The sequence below is a fragment of the Protomyctophum bolini genome (assembly GCF_963924005.1).
Source record: "Protomyctophum bolini genome assembly, chromosome: 15".
NCBI classification, from domain to species: Eukaryota; Metazoa; Chordata; class Actinopteri; order Myctophiformes; family Myctophidae; genus Protomyctophum; species Protomyctophum bolini.
This window is the reverse complement of record NC_137876.1, coordinates 5300478-5316282: the sequence shown is the minus strand read 5'-3', so window position 1 is coordinate 5316282 and position 15805 is coordinate 5300478. Positions and strand designations below refer to the sequence as shown.

The following is a 15805-nucleotide window of genomic DNA, read 5'->3' as shown; positions in this document are numbered from 1 at the left end:
TCAAACTCACTAACATTGCAGCTGTATACGGAAAGCTTGCATTATTATCTTTCTATCCTCAAAGTGTTTGTTTCATGAGAATCCACTGTATACATGTTATGAGCTACTTTGTGTCGAGGGTTAGCCTTACAATATAAGGCTTACTTATAAGCCCTTCCAATTAATTGAATTGCATTGAATGGGGCATTGGGGTGTTGTGCTAATTCATGTATTTCCATCGCTCAAAAATCATTTTTTTATATACGTATATATCCTCTCTGCTCTCTTCCTAATGTAAATAGTATCCCAAGCGGCACACTTTACTACTTATTTAGATGGAAATAAGCAAATTAGCACAAACACCCCAACCCCCATTGAGGGCTTTATGAGGGGAAATAGCCAACAATGCACATTTGCACAAAATAACACCCGGACCTCTTGGGGTGGGGGGGACGTAACAACTACAAATAAAAGGTAAGAAAGCCTTCTAGCATGGAATTCTCCTTTAAAGGGAACCGTTTAAGAAAACGTTAATAGTTAAATCGTCCTATTATAATAATATCATCCCAAAACCCAACGTCCCAGTTGACTGACCGCTTGGAGGTTGGGCGACATGCTGCCCCCTTCGTCCTCGTCGGAGAGGTCGGCGTTGTTGACGGAGTTGAGGTCTGCGATGTCGTCGATGTCCTCCTCGCCCGTCAGCGAGGTGAGCGTGTTTCCCAGGGCGTTGAGGCGCTTGCCGATGTTGGGGTCCATGTGGACGTCGATGCCGCACATCTTCCACAGGACGTTGAGGGTCCACGTTCCCGCGCTGCTGCTCTCTGCCGCCCCCCAGAGGAAGACACCAAGAAGGACGTTAAAAAACACATTAACCCATTTTATAGACCTGAGCTCCATTCTACTAAATGTCTTCTAAATCATGACCGTTTTCTAAAAAAATCCTATGTTTCTGTGTCAGCGGTGCTCAATCATTTTCACGTCAAGGACCCCCAGAATTATCTGTATTTGGCCGCCGACCCCCATCTGAAAATATGTTGTTCCAGGAACCAAAGCAAAGATTTGAGTTAAAATGTTCACTCTGCAGCATTTACTGATGGTGAAAGAAATGTCAAATGCCACTCCTTTCCTTGACGGAAGGCAGCATTCAGGAGAACTGCTTTTTCCCCCCTCACTAACACGCTGTGCACGTCCCCGATTGATAATGCACAGACATATAGCATCAATTGATTGATAATGCACAGACATATAGCATCAATTGATTGATAATGCACAGACATATAGCATCAATTGATTGATAATGCACAGACATATAGCATCAATTGATTGATAATGCACAGACATATAGCATCAATTGATTGATAATGCACAGACATAGAGCATCAATTATAATAATAATAATAATGATTGATAATGCACAGACAGAGCATCACTTGGAGTTTGTGAGAAGGAAGGAACTCGCCTGCAGACGGCTGCCCCGTAGTTCTGGAACACACTTCATAAGTACCGTCAGGAACGACACCTAGAAAACACAGAATAAGAGCTACGGTCAGGAACTACTGTACACCTAGACAGGAACTACTGTACACCTAGAATAAGAGCTACGGTCAGGAACTACTGTACACCTAGAATAAGAGCTACGGTCAGGAACTACTGTACACCTAGACAGGAACTACTGTACACCTAGAATAAGAGCTACGGTCAGGAACTACTGTACACCTAGACAGGAACTACTGTACACCTAGAATAAGAGCTACGGTCAGGAACTACTGTACACCTAGACAGGAACTACTGTACACCTAGACAGGAACTACTGTACACCTAGACAACGCACACAATTAAAAGCTTAAAGCTGCTATAAGCAGGATGTCAAAACTGTTTCCCAGCCGCCACCCGAGAAACCGAGATTGGCTTACCTTTGCAATCGATGCCATGCCTGATTTGTTTTATTCCCCATAATCCAGGGAATAAAATAAAAATTGCATCCGCTAACGGTGGGTGACGTTTACCTAAAACCTGACAAAATACAAAAAAAGCGATATTCTGCGGTTGATTAGACCTTAGATTGACTTAGTTACGATAGGCCCAGATCCACTACCAGGCGCCATCTTGGGTGTAGCTGAAGTAGCTAGATGTAGCCAAAACACCCCCGAGGCGATCGACAACAACGGTTGGTATGATTAATTCTAATGCGACCGGGACCGCGACGGGCCGTCAATAACGTAATCTTTGGTTAGAACTGGACGGATTGATTTAGATCAAGAGTTATTCACGTTTTGAGATTTTCGATCTCATCCACAATAATGAGGGGGGTCACTTTGGATGACGTCCCAACAGGCGCTCCCAGCCGGTGGAGCGCTGCGCTCGGTTATGATATCATTAATGTTCCGTCCTCTGATTAACCCGAGAGCTGAGCGGAAGTATTTAATAGGACGGATAGACCTCCGTTCATGCCACTCGGGGTGTTAAGAAGGTGGCATAGAGAGGCATGAGAACAGACGCCGTTACGGAACTCACAGGCGTTCATGACCATGTCACTGCGGAGCTCGGGCTTCCAGTCGTCCCAGGAGGTCTCGAAGCCCTCGGCGAAGCGGATGCAGAAGTTCTTGAAGTGTCCCTTGCTGACCAGCGACTCCGACGAGCAGGCGGTGATCAGCGTGCTCTCGATGGTCAGCACCAGCGCCGAGCCCGTGTCAAAGTCGATGCTGTGATTGGCCTGCGTTTTATCGAGGGACAGAGAGGAGGAGTTACAAGCCCCTCATTTCACGCGCCCCCCCCCCCCCCCCCCCCCCCCAAAAAAAAACACGACCGAGAACAGCCGACCTCCAAGCTTCACAACGCGTTCCGTCAGCGACGCGTTGTGAAGCTCGGAGGTCGGCTCTTCTTGTCGCGAGAAAACGATCCCGTAATTAAGAAGGACTGGAGCTGTAATACATGTCTGTTGATAATTTGGGTGTCCATTCATGGACCATAATGCCTTGCGGCACTCCAAAAAAAAAAATAGCATACTTAACCACTTTCAAGTGTAGCCCGTCTACAAAAATTTACAATTTTGACTAATTATGCACTGAACGCCGTAATGTGATTAAGTATACAATAGGAACAGGGTAACAATTTAGGGGAGGGGAAAAGAAGATGAAATGTGGTGGTCCAAGATTGGACGGCGACAAATTACGATACTGCGGTTGTCTACGGATCCAATCACGGGTGCCGATCATATCATTTTCAAATGATTGGAATCGGATCGGGAGCACAATATTCAATATCAATATTATATCCATATCATCATATTAGACTGGATATTGTCTGCGGTTTTGGATGTTGTACCGATATATGGCAAAAGTGTTCTATAAAAATATAAATATCGGAATATCGGAAGGAAAAAAAAAAACTGTAGGCCTACTATACATGCCTGTTCATAAGATAACACAACGTTTTACAATCTATTAACCCATTTAGGCCTGACGTCGAAGTTTAAAAGAAAATCTCCAGTTTTCTACTTCTACTTAAAAAACCTTATGTTTCTGTATCAGTGGTGCTCCATATTTCATATTTCATATTTCCAAATATTATATGTAATTGGATGCCGCCCCCCCCCCCCCATCTGGAAATATAATTGTTCCAGGGACCTCCCCAGAAGCAAAGATTTGAGTTAATATGTTCACTCTGGAATAAACATTTTCAGGATTTTTCAAAAATAGCAGACCTATACAAGCTCGTAGCGCGCCACTCGGTGGCGCGCTATGAGCTTGTAGATCTGCTATTTTTAAACAGCTAAAGTATAACTGTATAATGCTTTAAAACACCAAAAGGGGTTCCCGGCCCAAAATGGGTTAAAACCGGGTCAGCATTTTGTGTGTTGGCTATTCAAAAAAACAAGCTGTCAGCGCATCACTTCGTGCCACGCTGGGAGCTTGGACATCTTTGTAAAAAAGTGCGATAACTACCGATTTAGAAGCCGTTAGGTCTTCAATGGGTTATTATAAAGTCCATTTTTGTCACCTTTCTTTTTCTTGGCAACACATATCTTGCAATACGTTATATTTGCATAACCCTTAACAACATTAACGAAAAACAAAAACAAAATCTAGCAAACTAAAAATCAAGTATAAACTAAGTGTTATTATAGCAAGCTCTATAATATGGGTTTGGAAGCCAAGTAGGATGAAAGGTTTGCCCTTCAAACAGATAGCCAGACACCTAGCCTGTCATTTACTGTACACAACTGTACACACTGTACCTCAAATTACCAGGCTTTGTGTGTAGACACACCTTAGAGCAGGGTTCCCCAATTCATTTTCCTCAAGGGCCACATTTTGACTATAGGGTACCAGGCTGGGGGCCGAGTCTGCACGCGCGAGGTCGACGTCTTGCCCTGAAAATTCATTTTCAGGGCAAGACCACTTTTTGAAAAGGATGCCCAGTTTGACATGCATAGGCTACTAACTGACCCCCATTTAATGCCATTTATATTTGGGACCCCCCACAAAAAAAACAAAAAAAAAAAAAGGGAAAAAAAGGGAAATTCTTCCAGGGGCCAAAGGGGGGCGCTGCGGCCCGCGGGCCGCTAATTGGGGAACCCTGCTATAGAGTACATATGAATAGAGACGGCACCCGAGTTCTCCTCCCATCCACTTGCATTAAGTTGCTCTAAAGCTGCATGAGGCGATTTCACTTCTCTTTCCAGGTATAGGAACAGAGTGCATTCTGGGATGGATTTGCCCCAAACACGCTGCAATACCAAATCCGGCCACTATGTCCATTTCGCCTCCGGGTTTCCTCTGTGTGCCGTCTCTATTCATATATATATACTCTAAGAGACACACACACACACACACACACACACACACAGTCTGTCATATGGCCCACTTGATCCCCCAGGCTTTACACAGAACCTGTGGAAAGCCCGGTCTTCATTTCCAAATCAACCCCGTGCAGTGAGTCCGCCCCATACTGTACCTGTGTGTGTTTCTATAGAACCCACATAGACGGAACCGGATCAGAAACCTCCCAAAGTGGACCCGACGTAACGTTGACCCCACATACAGTCTCGTAAACGTAACCCAGGTGGATCTCGAGTGGAACATTTGAACATTCTGACTTTGAAGGCACGTCACAAACACACACACACACCGTGAAAACTGAACACTTGCAAAACTGGTATAACAACAACCTCTTCATAATGTATTGTTGTCGCTGTCAGGCAGAAACCTTGTATGTCCATAATTAACCCATTCTGACCTGAGATCAGATTCATACGAGTTTTCCACTGGACACACACTGGTCTGATTAACCCCATTCTGACCTGAGATCAGATTCTAAAAAAATGTCAGTCGTTCTTCGATTTTTCCAAAAATAGCAGACCTACAAGCTCGTAGCGCGCCACTCGGTGGCGCGCTATGAGCTTGTAGATCTGCTATTTTCAAATAGGTAAAGCATAACATGATGCTAACACCAGAATGGGTTCCCGTTCAGAATGGGTTAATGTTGTATAGTTGAAAAAGGGACTGAATAAAGTACACCCTGATGTGACAGATGAACTTGCAGATTTCTTTTATATATATATTCACTACACAAACAGCCCAGGTTTACAGTGGGGGTTAAGCGTGTCTGTGGGTTTCATTTTATTGAACCAATGGAAAATATTAACAAAGGCTTGTGACTAAATAATAATACCTGCATGCAGGGATCCATTGGAACACAGGCCAAGTTTAGTTTTCCTTCCATTTCCTGAAAAAGGCTTTGGACAAGAACAGTTTCCACTGGACAGCCGTGATACGTGAATTAATTAATTACCCCCAGAGTCCCCACACCAACCCCACAGTTCAGTTGTTATTCCAGTTTTTTTTTTTTTATCTACTTTTTTATGGGAATGTAACGGCTTAGTAGGTGTTGTGACCTGCCCTCCAATGACAGTGGATGATACACAGTATACACAGTCCAACTCAGACACCGTCACTCCGAAGCCTAATTTACTCTTCATTGGCGCACTGGCGTCGCTCGCCCCCCGCCCGAGAACGGCAGAGAATAGCCGACTCTACAAGCCAAGAAGCTCGCAGACGCCTTCTATTCAGAACGGCAGAGAATAGCCGACTCTACAAGCCAAGAAGCTCGCAGGGCCTTCTATTCAGAACGGCAGAGAATAGCCGACTCTACAAGCCAAGAAGCTCGCAGACGCCTTCTATTCAGCGAGGCGAGGCGCTGTGGCGCGATGAAGTGTAAATAAGGTTTAACACACAGGACACCGTCACTGTCAACCTATAGTCTCACGTAGCCAGGCGACTATTCCACAATCTCTGAATACTATACAGTATATATATATATATATATATATATATATATATACAAAAATGCAAAGACTTGTTCAATTGTGTGTTTTCGTGTGTTCACGAAAACACACAATTGAACAAGTCTTTGCATTTTTTTTTTAATTTCCATTTCCGATTAGGAGCAAGCTATTGTAGGCTCCAATTATTTTTGATTTATATATTAGGACACTTCCGTGCTCCAGACTGTATAGAGCGTCTTGCATGACGCAAGGAAATAATTCCCAATGCATTTTTCCCCAAAACTTATTTATTTTTTAAAGACCTTTATAAGCGTCGTATACAAACCCAACTCGAGTCGTGACAAATCATGACAACAAACACGATATTTTGGACCAAACAAATAATTACAAAGAAGAAAAACAACAAAAAAGTGTTGTGTAACCTGTAAGCCGTTTTCTTCTTCTTTCTAATTATTTGTTCGGCCCGCAAAAAAAATGGTGTTTGTTGTCATGATTTGTCACGACTCGAGTTGGCTTTGTGACGGGGCCTAAAAAGGTCTTTAAATAAATACTTTTTTTGAAATGTCTATGAGGAAAATGAACGGGGAATCATTTCACGGGCGGGACTGCGACGCTCTACATGTATATGACGGAAGCATTTAAAAAAAAAAATAATAATAATAATAAATTGTGGGAAGGCAACAGGGCTACGCAAAGACTACCGTCACCCCAACACACAGGGGAGGGGGGGGGGGAGGGAATAAGTGGTTAGATTACTTTTCCTGCACGCTTTTGCTGGCCTAAAGTTCTCTTGGGTCCGAGTTCAGAGGTCCGGTTGCCCTCCGTACCAGCCATGTGTCCTCTCTATTGAAATAAGTGTGACACAACAGCTTGTACAGTACATGTGTACCCTTATGGAAGGAAATGACAACATGACGAACACACGCAGAACAGAATGTGTACATACATGTGCGCTCATATGCTGTTATGCATACATGACACGTACAGTATTATACGTGGAATAAAAAGCCTAAATAAAATCTTATTGCGGCTGAATCCATTTTGTTAGGGATTAAAGTCTATAGGCTCGAGGGATCCTTTAACCCATTTTGACCTGGGAACGATTCTGCAAAAAAATGTTCTTCTAAAATCTGACAGTTTTCTTGAAAAGAAAGCTATGTTTTTCTATGTCAGTCGTTCTCAAACACTTTCATGTCACTTTTCATGATTCTTCCAAAAAATAGCACACCTACAAGCTCGTAGCGCGGCACTCGGTGCCGCGCTATGAGCTTGTAGATCTGCTATTCTTTGTAGATCTACTAAAAGGGGTTCCCGCCCCAAAATGGGTTAAGGGTTTAGATGTCCCATGGGTCTACAGCAGTGGTTCCCAAAGTGGGGTCCAGGGACCCACCAGGGGTCCTTGAGGGAGTCCCGGGGGGGGTCCCCATGCTAAATGATAGTTTGGAACCAAATGGACCCTTATTATAGGTCTGTAACTCTGAGAGTGAAAAATTGGGACCAAACAGTTAAATTAACATTGATTTTACAATATAAATTGGGGGTTCCAGAGATAGAAATGCCATTACAATGGGGGTCCGTAGACGAATGCATGTCAAACCGGGGGGGGGGGGGGGGGGGGGGTCCTTGAAATTAAACGGGTTGAGAATCTCTGGTAGAGCTAGGCATGTAACGATATATCGTATATCGATATTAATCCTGACGATATTAATCTATTTATTAAAATAAATAAATCGATTTTCAGGGGAAAAAAAGGGTTTAAAAATAAATAAATAGGGGGGCTAGTGAATTATGGTGTGTGTGTGATGTGAAATGTGAGTTTTAATCATATTCTACCATATTCAAGTGCTTTTGGAGAGAAATTAGTCACTTTCAGTAGTAGAGCACTGTAGAGGGGAGCTGTGTGTGTCTGTGACTGTAGAGGGGAGCTGTGCGTGTCTGTGACTGTAGAGGGGAGCTGTGCGTGTCTGTGACTGTAGAGGGGAGCTGTGCGTGTCTGTGACTGTAGAGGGGAGCTGTGTGTGTCTGTGACTGTAGAGGGGAGCTGTGCGTGTCTGTGACTGTAGAGGGGAGCTGTGTGTGTCTGTGACTGTAGAGGGGAGCTGTGTGTGTCTGTGACTGTAGAGAGGCGCTGTGCGTGTCTGTGACTGTAGAGGGGAGCTGTGCGTGTCTGTGACTGTAGAGGGGAGCTGTGTGTGTCTGTGACTGTAGAGAGGCGCTGTGCGTGTCTGTGACTGTAGAGGGGAGCTGTGCGTGTCTGTGACTGTAGAGGGGAGCTGTGCGTGTCTGTGACTGTAGAGGGGAGCTGTGTGTGTCTGTGACTGTAGAGGGGAGCTGTGCGTGTCTGTGACTGTAGAGGGGAGCTGTGCGTGTCTGTGACTGTAGAGGGGAGCTGTGTGTGTCTGTGACTGTAGAGGGGAGCTGTGCGTGTCTGTGACTGTAGAGGGGAGCTGTGCGTGTCTGTGACTGTGCCCAGGTGATGATGGTCGTTGATGCTCATTATTACATCAAGGAAGGCAATTATGTGCAATTATTATTGGGGGTGGGGGGATAAGAGTTGTGTCCTTATGTTGCCCTGTGTATGTACTGTGCTTTTTTCTTGATATTCTAGTATTTCTTTGTGTACAGCACTTTGTTTCAACCTTGTTGTATAAAAATGTGCTTTATAAATAAAGTGGATTGGATAAATTATATAAAATAAAATAAAACGGTAATCTTTCTGGAAAATAGTTTTTGTTTTAAATATCGTGAAAAAAACGTGAACCTCACATCGTGACACCAAATCGTATCGCGAGTCGAGTGAATCGTTACATGCCTACAGGTAGAAAATCTTCTCTCACGGGGGTCCCTGGCATATCTTTTCAAACGGGAGGGGGGTCCTTGTCTTGGGAACCACCACCACTAGACTCCACACTCCTCCGTACCTGGGAGGTGTTGGTGATGGGCAGACAGATGCCCAGGTCGTTGACGGTCAGCTGGAGGAACAGCGTGCTGAAGGCCTGGGCCGAGGTCTGCTGGATGCCGGGCAGCTTGTCCACCACCTCCTTGGTGGCCACGTGGATGTCCTTGTTGAGCGCCATGCGCTGCTCGTTCCAGTTGTCGTACGCAGCCTTGTAGTTCAGCCAGAACAGCACGGCTGGGGGGGGGGGGGGGGAGAGATAATAATGACCTTGACATTTTGGACGTCATGTTCAAAACCACAAGCAGAGAGAGTGGCGTTAACCCATTTAGAACCTTCCATCCATTCTACAAAATGTATTTTTTTTTAAAACATCATGTTTCTACATGTCAGTGGTGCTGGTGCTCAACCTTTTTCATGTCAAGCTACCCCCAGAATTATCTGAATTTGGCCGCAGACCCCCCATCTGAAAATATGTTGTTCCATGGCAGCCAGCACAGCATAAATAATTATGATAGTGGAATTATCATTACGTCAAATGTTCGTCTTGAAGGGCCAATGGCACTTATTGGCCCCCGACACAAGCCCTTATTTGCCCCCCATACAAGCCCTTATTTTCCCCAACACGAGCCCTTATTTTCCCCCACACAAGCCCTTATTGGTCCCCCACACAAGCCCTTATTGGCCCCCCACACAAGCCCTTATTAGCCCCCCACACAAGCCCAAAAATAAATCTCAAGGCTCAGAATATAATGATGTTTCCGCCGACCAGCTGAAGAGGTTGCTTTTATAACATTTAGGAGACCATCCACGTTTCTGAAAGATGCTTCTAAACTTGCATTCTATTGCTATTTCGATCACTTCAAAATACTCTTTCATCTTAAAATGACCTAATGACCGAAAAATAGCCGATCTACAAGCAAGACAACACGTCACAGCGCGACGTGTTGTGAGCTTGTAGATCTGCCATTTCCGGTGCGCAGCATGCTTTCACAGAAGACACAGTGGCTCGTCTGGGAATCCAAATGACTGAAATCAGTGGTGGCGACAAGAGAACCATGGGTATGAGGTGATGTTGAGGTTTATAACTACGTGTGTGTCTGTGTGTGTGCGTGCGTGTGTTTGCGTGCGTTTGCGTGAACGTGACCCAGACCTCTGTCGAACGCGACTGGCTGGGCGAAAACGATGGGCCGGTTGAGCGTGATGAGAACGGCCTCCTTGTCCGAGGAGCCGCTGATCTCCTCCTGCAGCGCGTTCCTCAGGCCGATGCGCGTGCGGAAGTACGCCACCTGGTGGAAGTCGGAGCCCGCCTCTTCATACACCTGTGAGGGAGACACATCGTTACAGTCATTACAGAGCAGTGTTGTTTTCGTCGACTAAAACTAAGACGAATTTTTTTCGTCGACTACCTATTTTCACTGACAAAAACAAATGGAAACTAAATGAAAACTAAGCTACGATGATTAAAACTAAGACTAAATATACTGACAATTTCGTTGACAAATAAAAACTAGACTAAAATGTTAGGAAGGGACTAGTGGACAAGAGATCCACTATAAGTCAGTTTACACTTGGTTGCATGCTGAAAATATTTTCAGCAAGTGTAAAACACTCATTACGACGGCATCAAGACCCGACAAAATACATTTTATTCGACTAAATCAAATCGACTAAAACTAGACGAACACTAAGACATTCCAGGTGACTAAAATGTGACTAAAACTAAATGAAGTTTCAGTCCAAAGACAATGACTAAACTAAAATAGAAATGTGCTGCCAAAAACAACACTGTTACAGAGTAGTGGTTCCCAAACCGTTTGTCATAAGGACCCCCAAATTGATACTCGTTATCCCACGGACCCCCATTTGAAAAGATATGCCAGGGACCCCGACCATTTTAATTTCAAGGACCTCCCAGTTTGACATGCATTATAGGCTACCGGACCCCCAATTAATGGCATTTCCATCTTTGGAACCACAATTTATATTGTAAAATCAATGTTAAATTTAACCCATTTGACCCCATAAGGGTCCATTTGGTTCCCATCTATCATTTAGCTGGGGACCCCCTGTAACTCCCTAAATGACCCCTAGGGGTCCACAGAACCCACTTTGGGTACCACTGATATAGACTGTATTAGTGTATTTGCTCTATAATTATCATTGAGTCTCAATATCGCTAAGAGGGGCTTTGTCGCCCTCTCCTGACGGAGTGAGGTAATTGCAATGATACAAACAATGAGCTAAAATACAGTTTGATAATCTGCTTCAAATAACTTCAGTATGTGTTACCAGTACCACAGGCTCTAAATCAGTGAAAAAGAACATTTGGTGCCAAATTTGACTGAGCGACTGCCATTGGATTTTTCTTTCATGTCATATGAATGCAGGTAATCATAGCTTCAAATTGACATATTGGTTGTTCAGTTTGACCCACCAGTTTTGGAGATATGGTTTATATAGAGTAATGTGTCTTGCAGAGAAACAGCGAAGCCAAACAGGCTTGAAAGGTTCACTTCTGTGGTCTCTAACATTCACTCCTGGAGAACATGTGTTACCTGGTGTTTGACTATCTGCCCCAGGGCCAGGTTGAGGTTTGTTACCTGGTGTTTGACTATCTGCCCCAGGGCCAGGTTGAGGTATGTTACCTGGTGTTTGACTATCTGCCCCAGCGCCAGGTTGAGGTATGTTACCTGGTGTTTGACTATCTGCCCCAGGGCCAGGTTGAGGTATGTTACCTGGTGTTTGACTATCTGCCCCAGGGCCAGGTTGAGGTATGTTACCTGGTGTTTGACTATCTGCCCCAGGGCCAGGTTGAGGTGTGTTACCTGGTGTTTGACTATCTGCCCCAGGGCCAGGTTGAGGTATGTTACCTGGTGTTTGACTATCTGCCCCAGGGTCAGGTTGAGGTATGTTACCTGGTGTTTGACTATCTGCCCCAGCGCCAGGTTGAGGTATGTTACCTGGTGTTTGACTATCTGCCCCAGGGCCAGGTTGAGGTATGTTACCTGGTGTTTGACTATCTGCCCCAGCGCCAGGTTGAGGTATGTTACCTGGTGTTTGACTATCTGCCCCAGCGCCAGGTTGAGGTATGTTACCTGGTGTTTGACTATCTGCCCCAGGGCCAGGTTGAGGTATGTTACCTGGTGTTTGACTATCTGCCCCAGGGCCAGGTTGAGGTATGTTACCTGGTGTTTGACTATCTGCCCCAGCGCCAGGTTGAGGTATGTTACCTGGTGTTTGACTATCTGCCCCAGCGCCAGGTTGAGGTATGTTACCTGGTGTTTGACTATCTGCCCCAGCGCCAGGTTGAGGTATGTTACCTGGTGTTTGACTATCTGCCCCAGCGCCAGGTTGAGGTATGTTACCTGGTGTTTGACTATCTGCCCCAGCGCCAGGTTGAGGTATGTTACCTGGTGTTTGACTATCTGCCCCAGGGCCAGGTTGAGGTATGTTACCTGGTGTTTGACTATCTGCCCTAGCGCCAGGTTGAGGTATGTTACCTGGTGTTTGACTATCTGCCCCAGGGCCAGGTTGAGGTATGTTACCTGGTGTTTGACTATCTGCCCCAGGGCCAGGTTGAGGTTACCTGGTGTTTGACTATCTGCCCCAGGGCCAGGTTGAGGTTACCTGGTGTTTGACTATCTGCCCCAGGGTCAGGTTGAGGTTACCTGGTGTTTGACTATCTGCCCCAGGGTCAGGTTGAGGTTACCTGGTGTTTGACTATCTGCCCCAGGGCCAGGTTGAGGTATGTTACCTGGTGTTTGACTATCTGCCCCAGGGCCAGGTTGAGGTTACCTGGTGTTTGACTATCTGCCCCAGCGCCAGGTTGAGGTTACCTGGTGTTTGACTATCTGCCCCAGGGCCAGGTTGAGGTTACCTGGTGTTTGACTATCTGCCCCAGGGCCAGGTTGAGGTTACCTGGTGTTTGACTATCTGCCCCAGGGTCAGGTTGAGGTTACCTGGTGTTTGACTATCTGCCCCAGGGTCAGGTTGAGGTTACCTGGTGTTTGACTATCTGCCCCAGGGCCAGGTTGAGGTTACCTGGTGTTTGACTATCTACCCCAGGGCCAGGTTGAGGTATGTTACCTGGTGTTTGACTATCTGCCCTAGCGCCAGGTTGAGGTATGTTACCTGGTGTTTAGTCTCTCAAGACAGACTGTTGCCTCGCGTCAACTAGTCTGTCGGCAAGCAGTAGAAAGAAACGTATCACTGGCCTACAAGTATGGACGCTGTAGTTCAGGAAGTCAGCCGCGCAATCACCCAATCACATTTAGTGGGCGGGATTTACATGTGTGTGCAGCGAGGACATTTCGTCCCTCTGGAAGCAAACCTACACGCTTCCATTATTATTGAACATGGCTTCCTCTGGTCAACAAACAACACCAAAGAAACACCAAAGAAACCTATTACGAATGTATGTAGAGTTTGTGGAGATTATTTAAAGTATGGAGTAAAAGGACAAGTGTTTAATTTATTCACAAATCAGGGATTGGAGACTAGTTTGGAAGCTATAACCGAAGAACCTGTTGTTGCAGACGATCCACTGAAATCGATACAATTGTTGATGAAATATTCGCGCACCAAAGAAATTTTGCTAGACAATGCTAGACATAAGCGTTGTGCAACTGCATCTCCATCTCACCTCAAAAAAACGGGGAAGTGCTATCTAATGTTGTCCTATGTTGAACAAATAAGTGTAAACTCCGTCAAACTAAATGTAATGTAAACTGTGTACAGTACAAAGTATGAATAAAAGCGTTGGTTATGATTAAGTGTAACTTCAATCAAATGCGTTAATTGTGTTGTGTGCTAATATTTACGTTTCCCAACAAATGACCCCTTTATTTAAGCAACTTCAGAACAGTCCGTGACGTACAAATATAACGGACGTAAAACAAATGTATTTTGCAGTACAAATTAAAGTTATAAAAGCTTTGGTTTAGTGTTCAATCTGAAAGTGAATTGATTTGGAAACCGCGGGGGCTCCTTTTCACACTGTTTCACAAATCACATTAGGATACAAAGCCTTTCAGACGTGGTATTATCTATATTTTTGCTTTAAACTTTGAGAAGGGGTCCATTACGTTTTACAGGTCATAAGGACCCATTATCTAGTGTAATCAATGAATATAAATCCTCTTACATTAGCTACATTTATTGTCTAAATTTCAAATTGTGTTGCACATTTATAATAAACTTGATTTAATGGATGGTTGGGTCCATATGATCGTTTGACAGTACTAAAAGTACATTCAGTGTATTTTATTTTAGACACTAATCCCTTAAATACTCAGCACTTGATCAAAATGGGTGATCTATAAGGTCACAATACTATAGCACTGAGATGCATTGTGACTCGTGAGTTTAAAGCTGGCTGTTTTTCTGCATGCCATGATGCAACATGCATAAGTAGTAGTACACATGGTTAAATTGTATTTTCTAGCATTATTATGATTAAATGTTAATAAACGGCATGTTTTCAGAGTCTGTAGATGCATTCTGCCCAGCATATGCTGCAGAAATGCCTCGCTCCGTCAACATTTTCACTTGCTCTTCCATTATAGAAATGAGTGGGCATATAAATAAAACGATAGCGTCCTTTAGCCATCTCTCTGGAAAGGCTTCGGAAAGTAGGGAACACACCGTTGGCCAAGCTTGATATACGAGGCTTTTTCCAAAACCAGTAGGTAAACATAATAAAACATCTCGTCGATCGATTAAATATTTCAAACAAATGTGCTGAAGCGGTTTGATATGTTCAACATTGTGTAGAACAGCAACTCTCCTTAGCACACTAGCAAAGATTTCCTCCTCCGTTACATCCATGTTTTGTTCCGCAAAGGAATGGTTGAAAGTAGGAATGAAAACAGTGCGACACAGCGGTAGTAGTGGAACTCGGCGGAAAAGCAAGGGCCTTTTCCGGTTGATCGAAATTCTAAACAGACGTTGCCCCCAGAGTCTAATTTCGAGGAACAACAGCGGAGGCGCTGTTTTCCCGAATATTTGACGATGGGATTCTCAGATTGCCTGGTGTTTGACTATCTGCCCCAGCGCCAGGTTGAGGTATGTTACCTGGTGTTTGACTATCTGCCCCAGCGCCAGGTTGAGGTTACCTGGTGTTTGACTATCTGCCCCAGCGCCAGGTTGAGGTCCACCTGACACTTCCCAAACAGCTTGAGGTAGGAGCTGCTGCCGGGCTGGGCCTTGCACTGGATGCGGTTGGAGAGCTCCAGCTCTATCAGGCCCGTCTCAAAGCGAACGGCCCGCATCGACGGAGTGGTGGCCGTCATCTGGATGCCCTGCGGGTGGGTGGGAGGATTGATTGATTGATTTATTAACAGATGGGACAATTACAGTACATTTCAAACACAACTCAAAAAACAAAACTGTTAATTGTGGACGACACCATGAAGTATTACACTTGTTTACGATTAGGGCCCACCATGTTCAATTCATCATAACAATTAGAGACATAGAAATATCCAGCTATATATAGTGGGACGCAAACTTTACATTTCCGTCTATCTATTTAAGCAATAAGCCACGAGAGGTCTCAGGTTACCGGGTATTTTACACTGGCTGGGGGCGTAGGCAGACCCGAGGCGCAGCCGAGGGGCTTCTACCCCGCAGCCAGTGTAAAA

General features: G+C 44.8%; 1 protein-coding gene across 1 annotated transcript in view; it reads right to left on the bottom strand.

Moving 5' to 3' along the window:
* kiaa1109 (KIAA1109) overlaps window positions 1-15805 on the bottom strand; it is a 164362-nt gene that overhangs the window by 42208 nt on the left and 106349 nt on the right. Inside the window, exons 62-67 of the mRNA XM_080784482.1 lie at window positions 15278-15463; window positions 10315-10483; window positions 9187-9398; window positions 2494-2692; window positions 1439-1498; window positions 574-800 (exon numbers count right to left, since the gene is read on the bottom strand). Of these exons, the coding sequence (XP_080640608.1) occupies window positions 574-800; window positions 1439-1498; window positions 2494-2692; window positions 9187-9398; window positions 10315-10483; window positions 15278-15463 (1053 nt within the window). The remainder of the gene's footprint in view (window positions 1-573; window positions 801-1438; window positions 1499-2493; window positions 2693-9186; window positions 9399-10314; window positions 10484-15277; window positions 15464-15805) is intronic.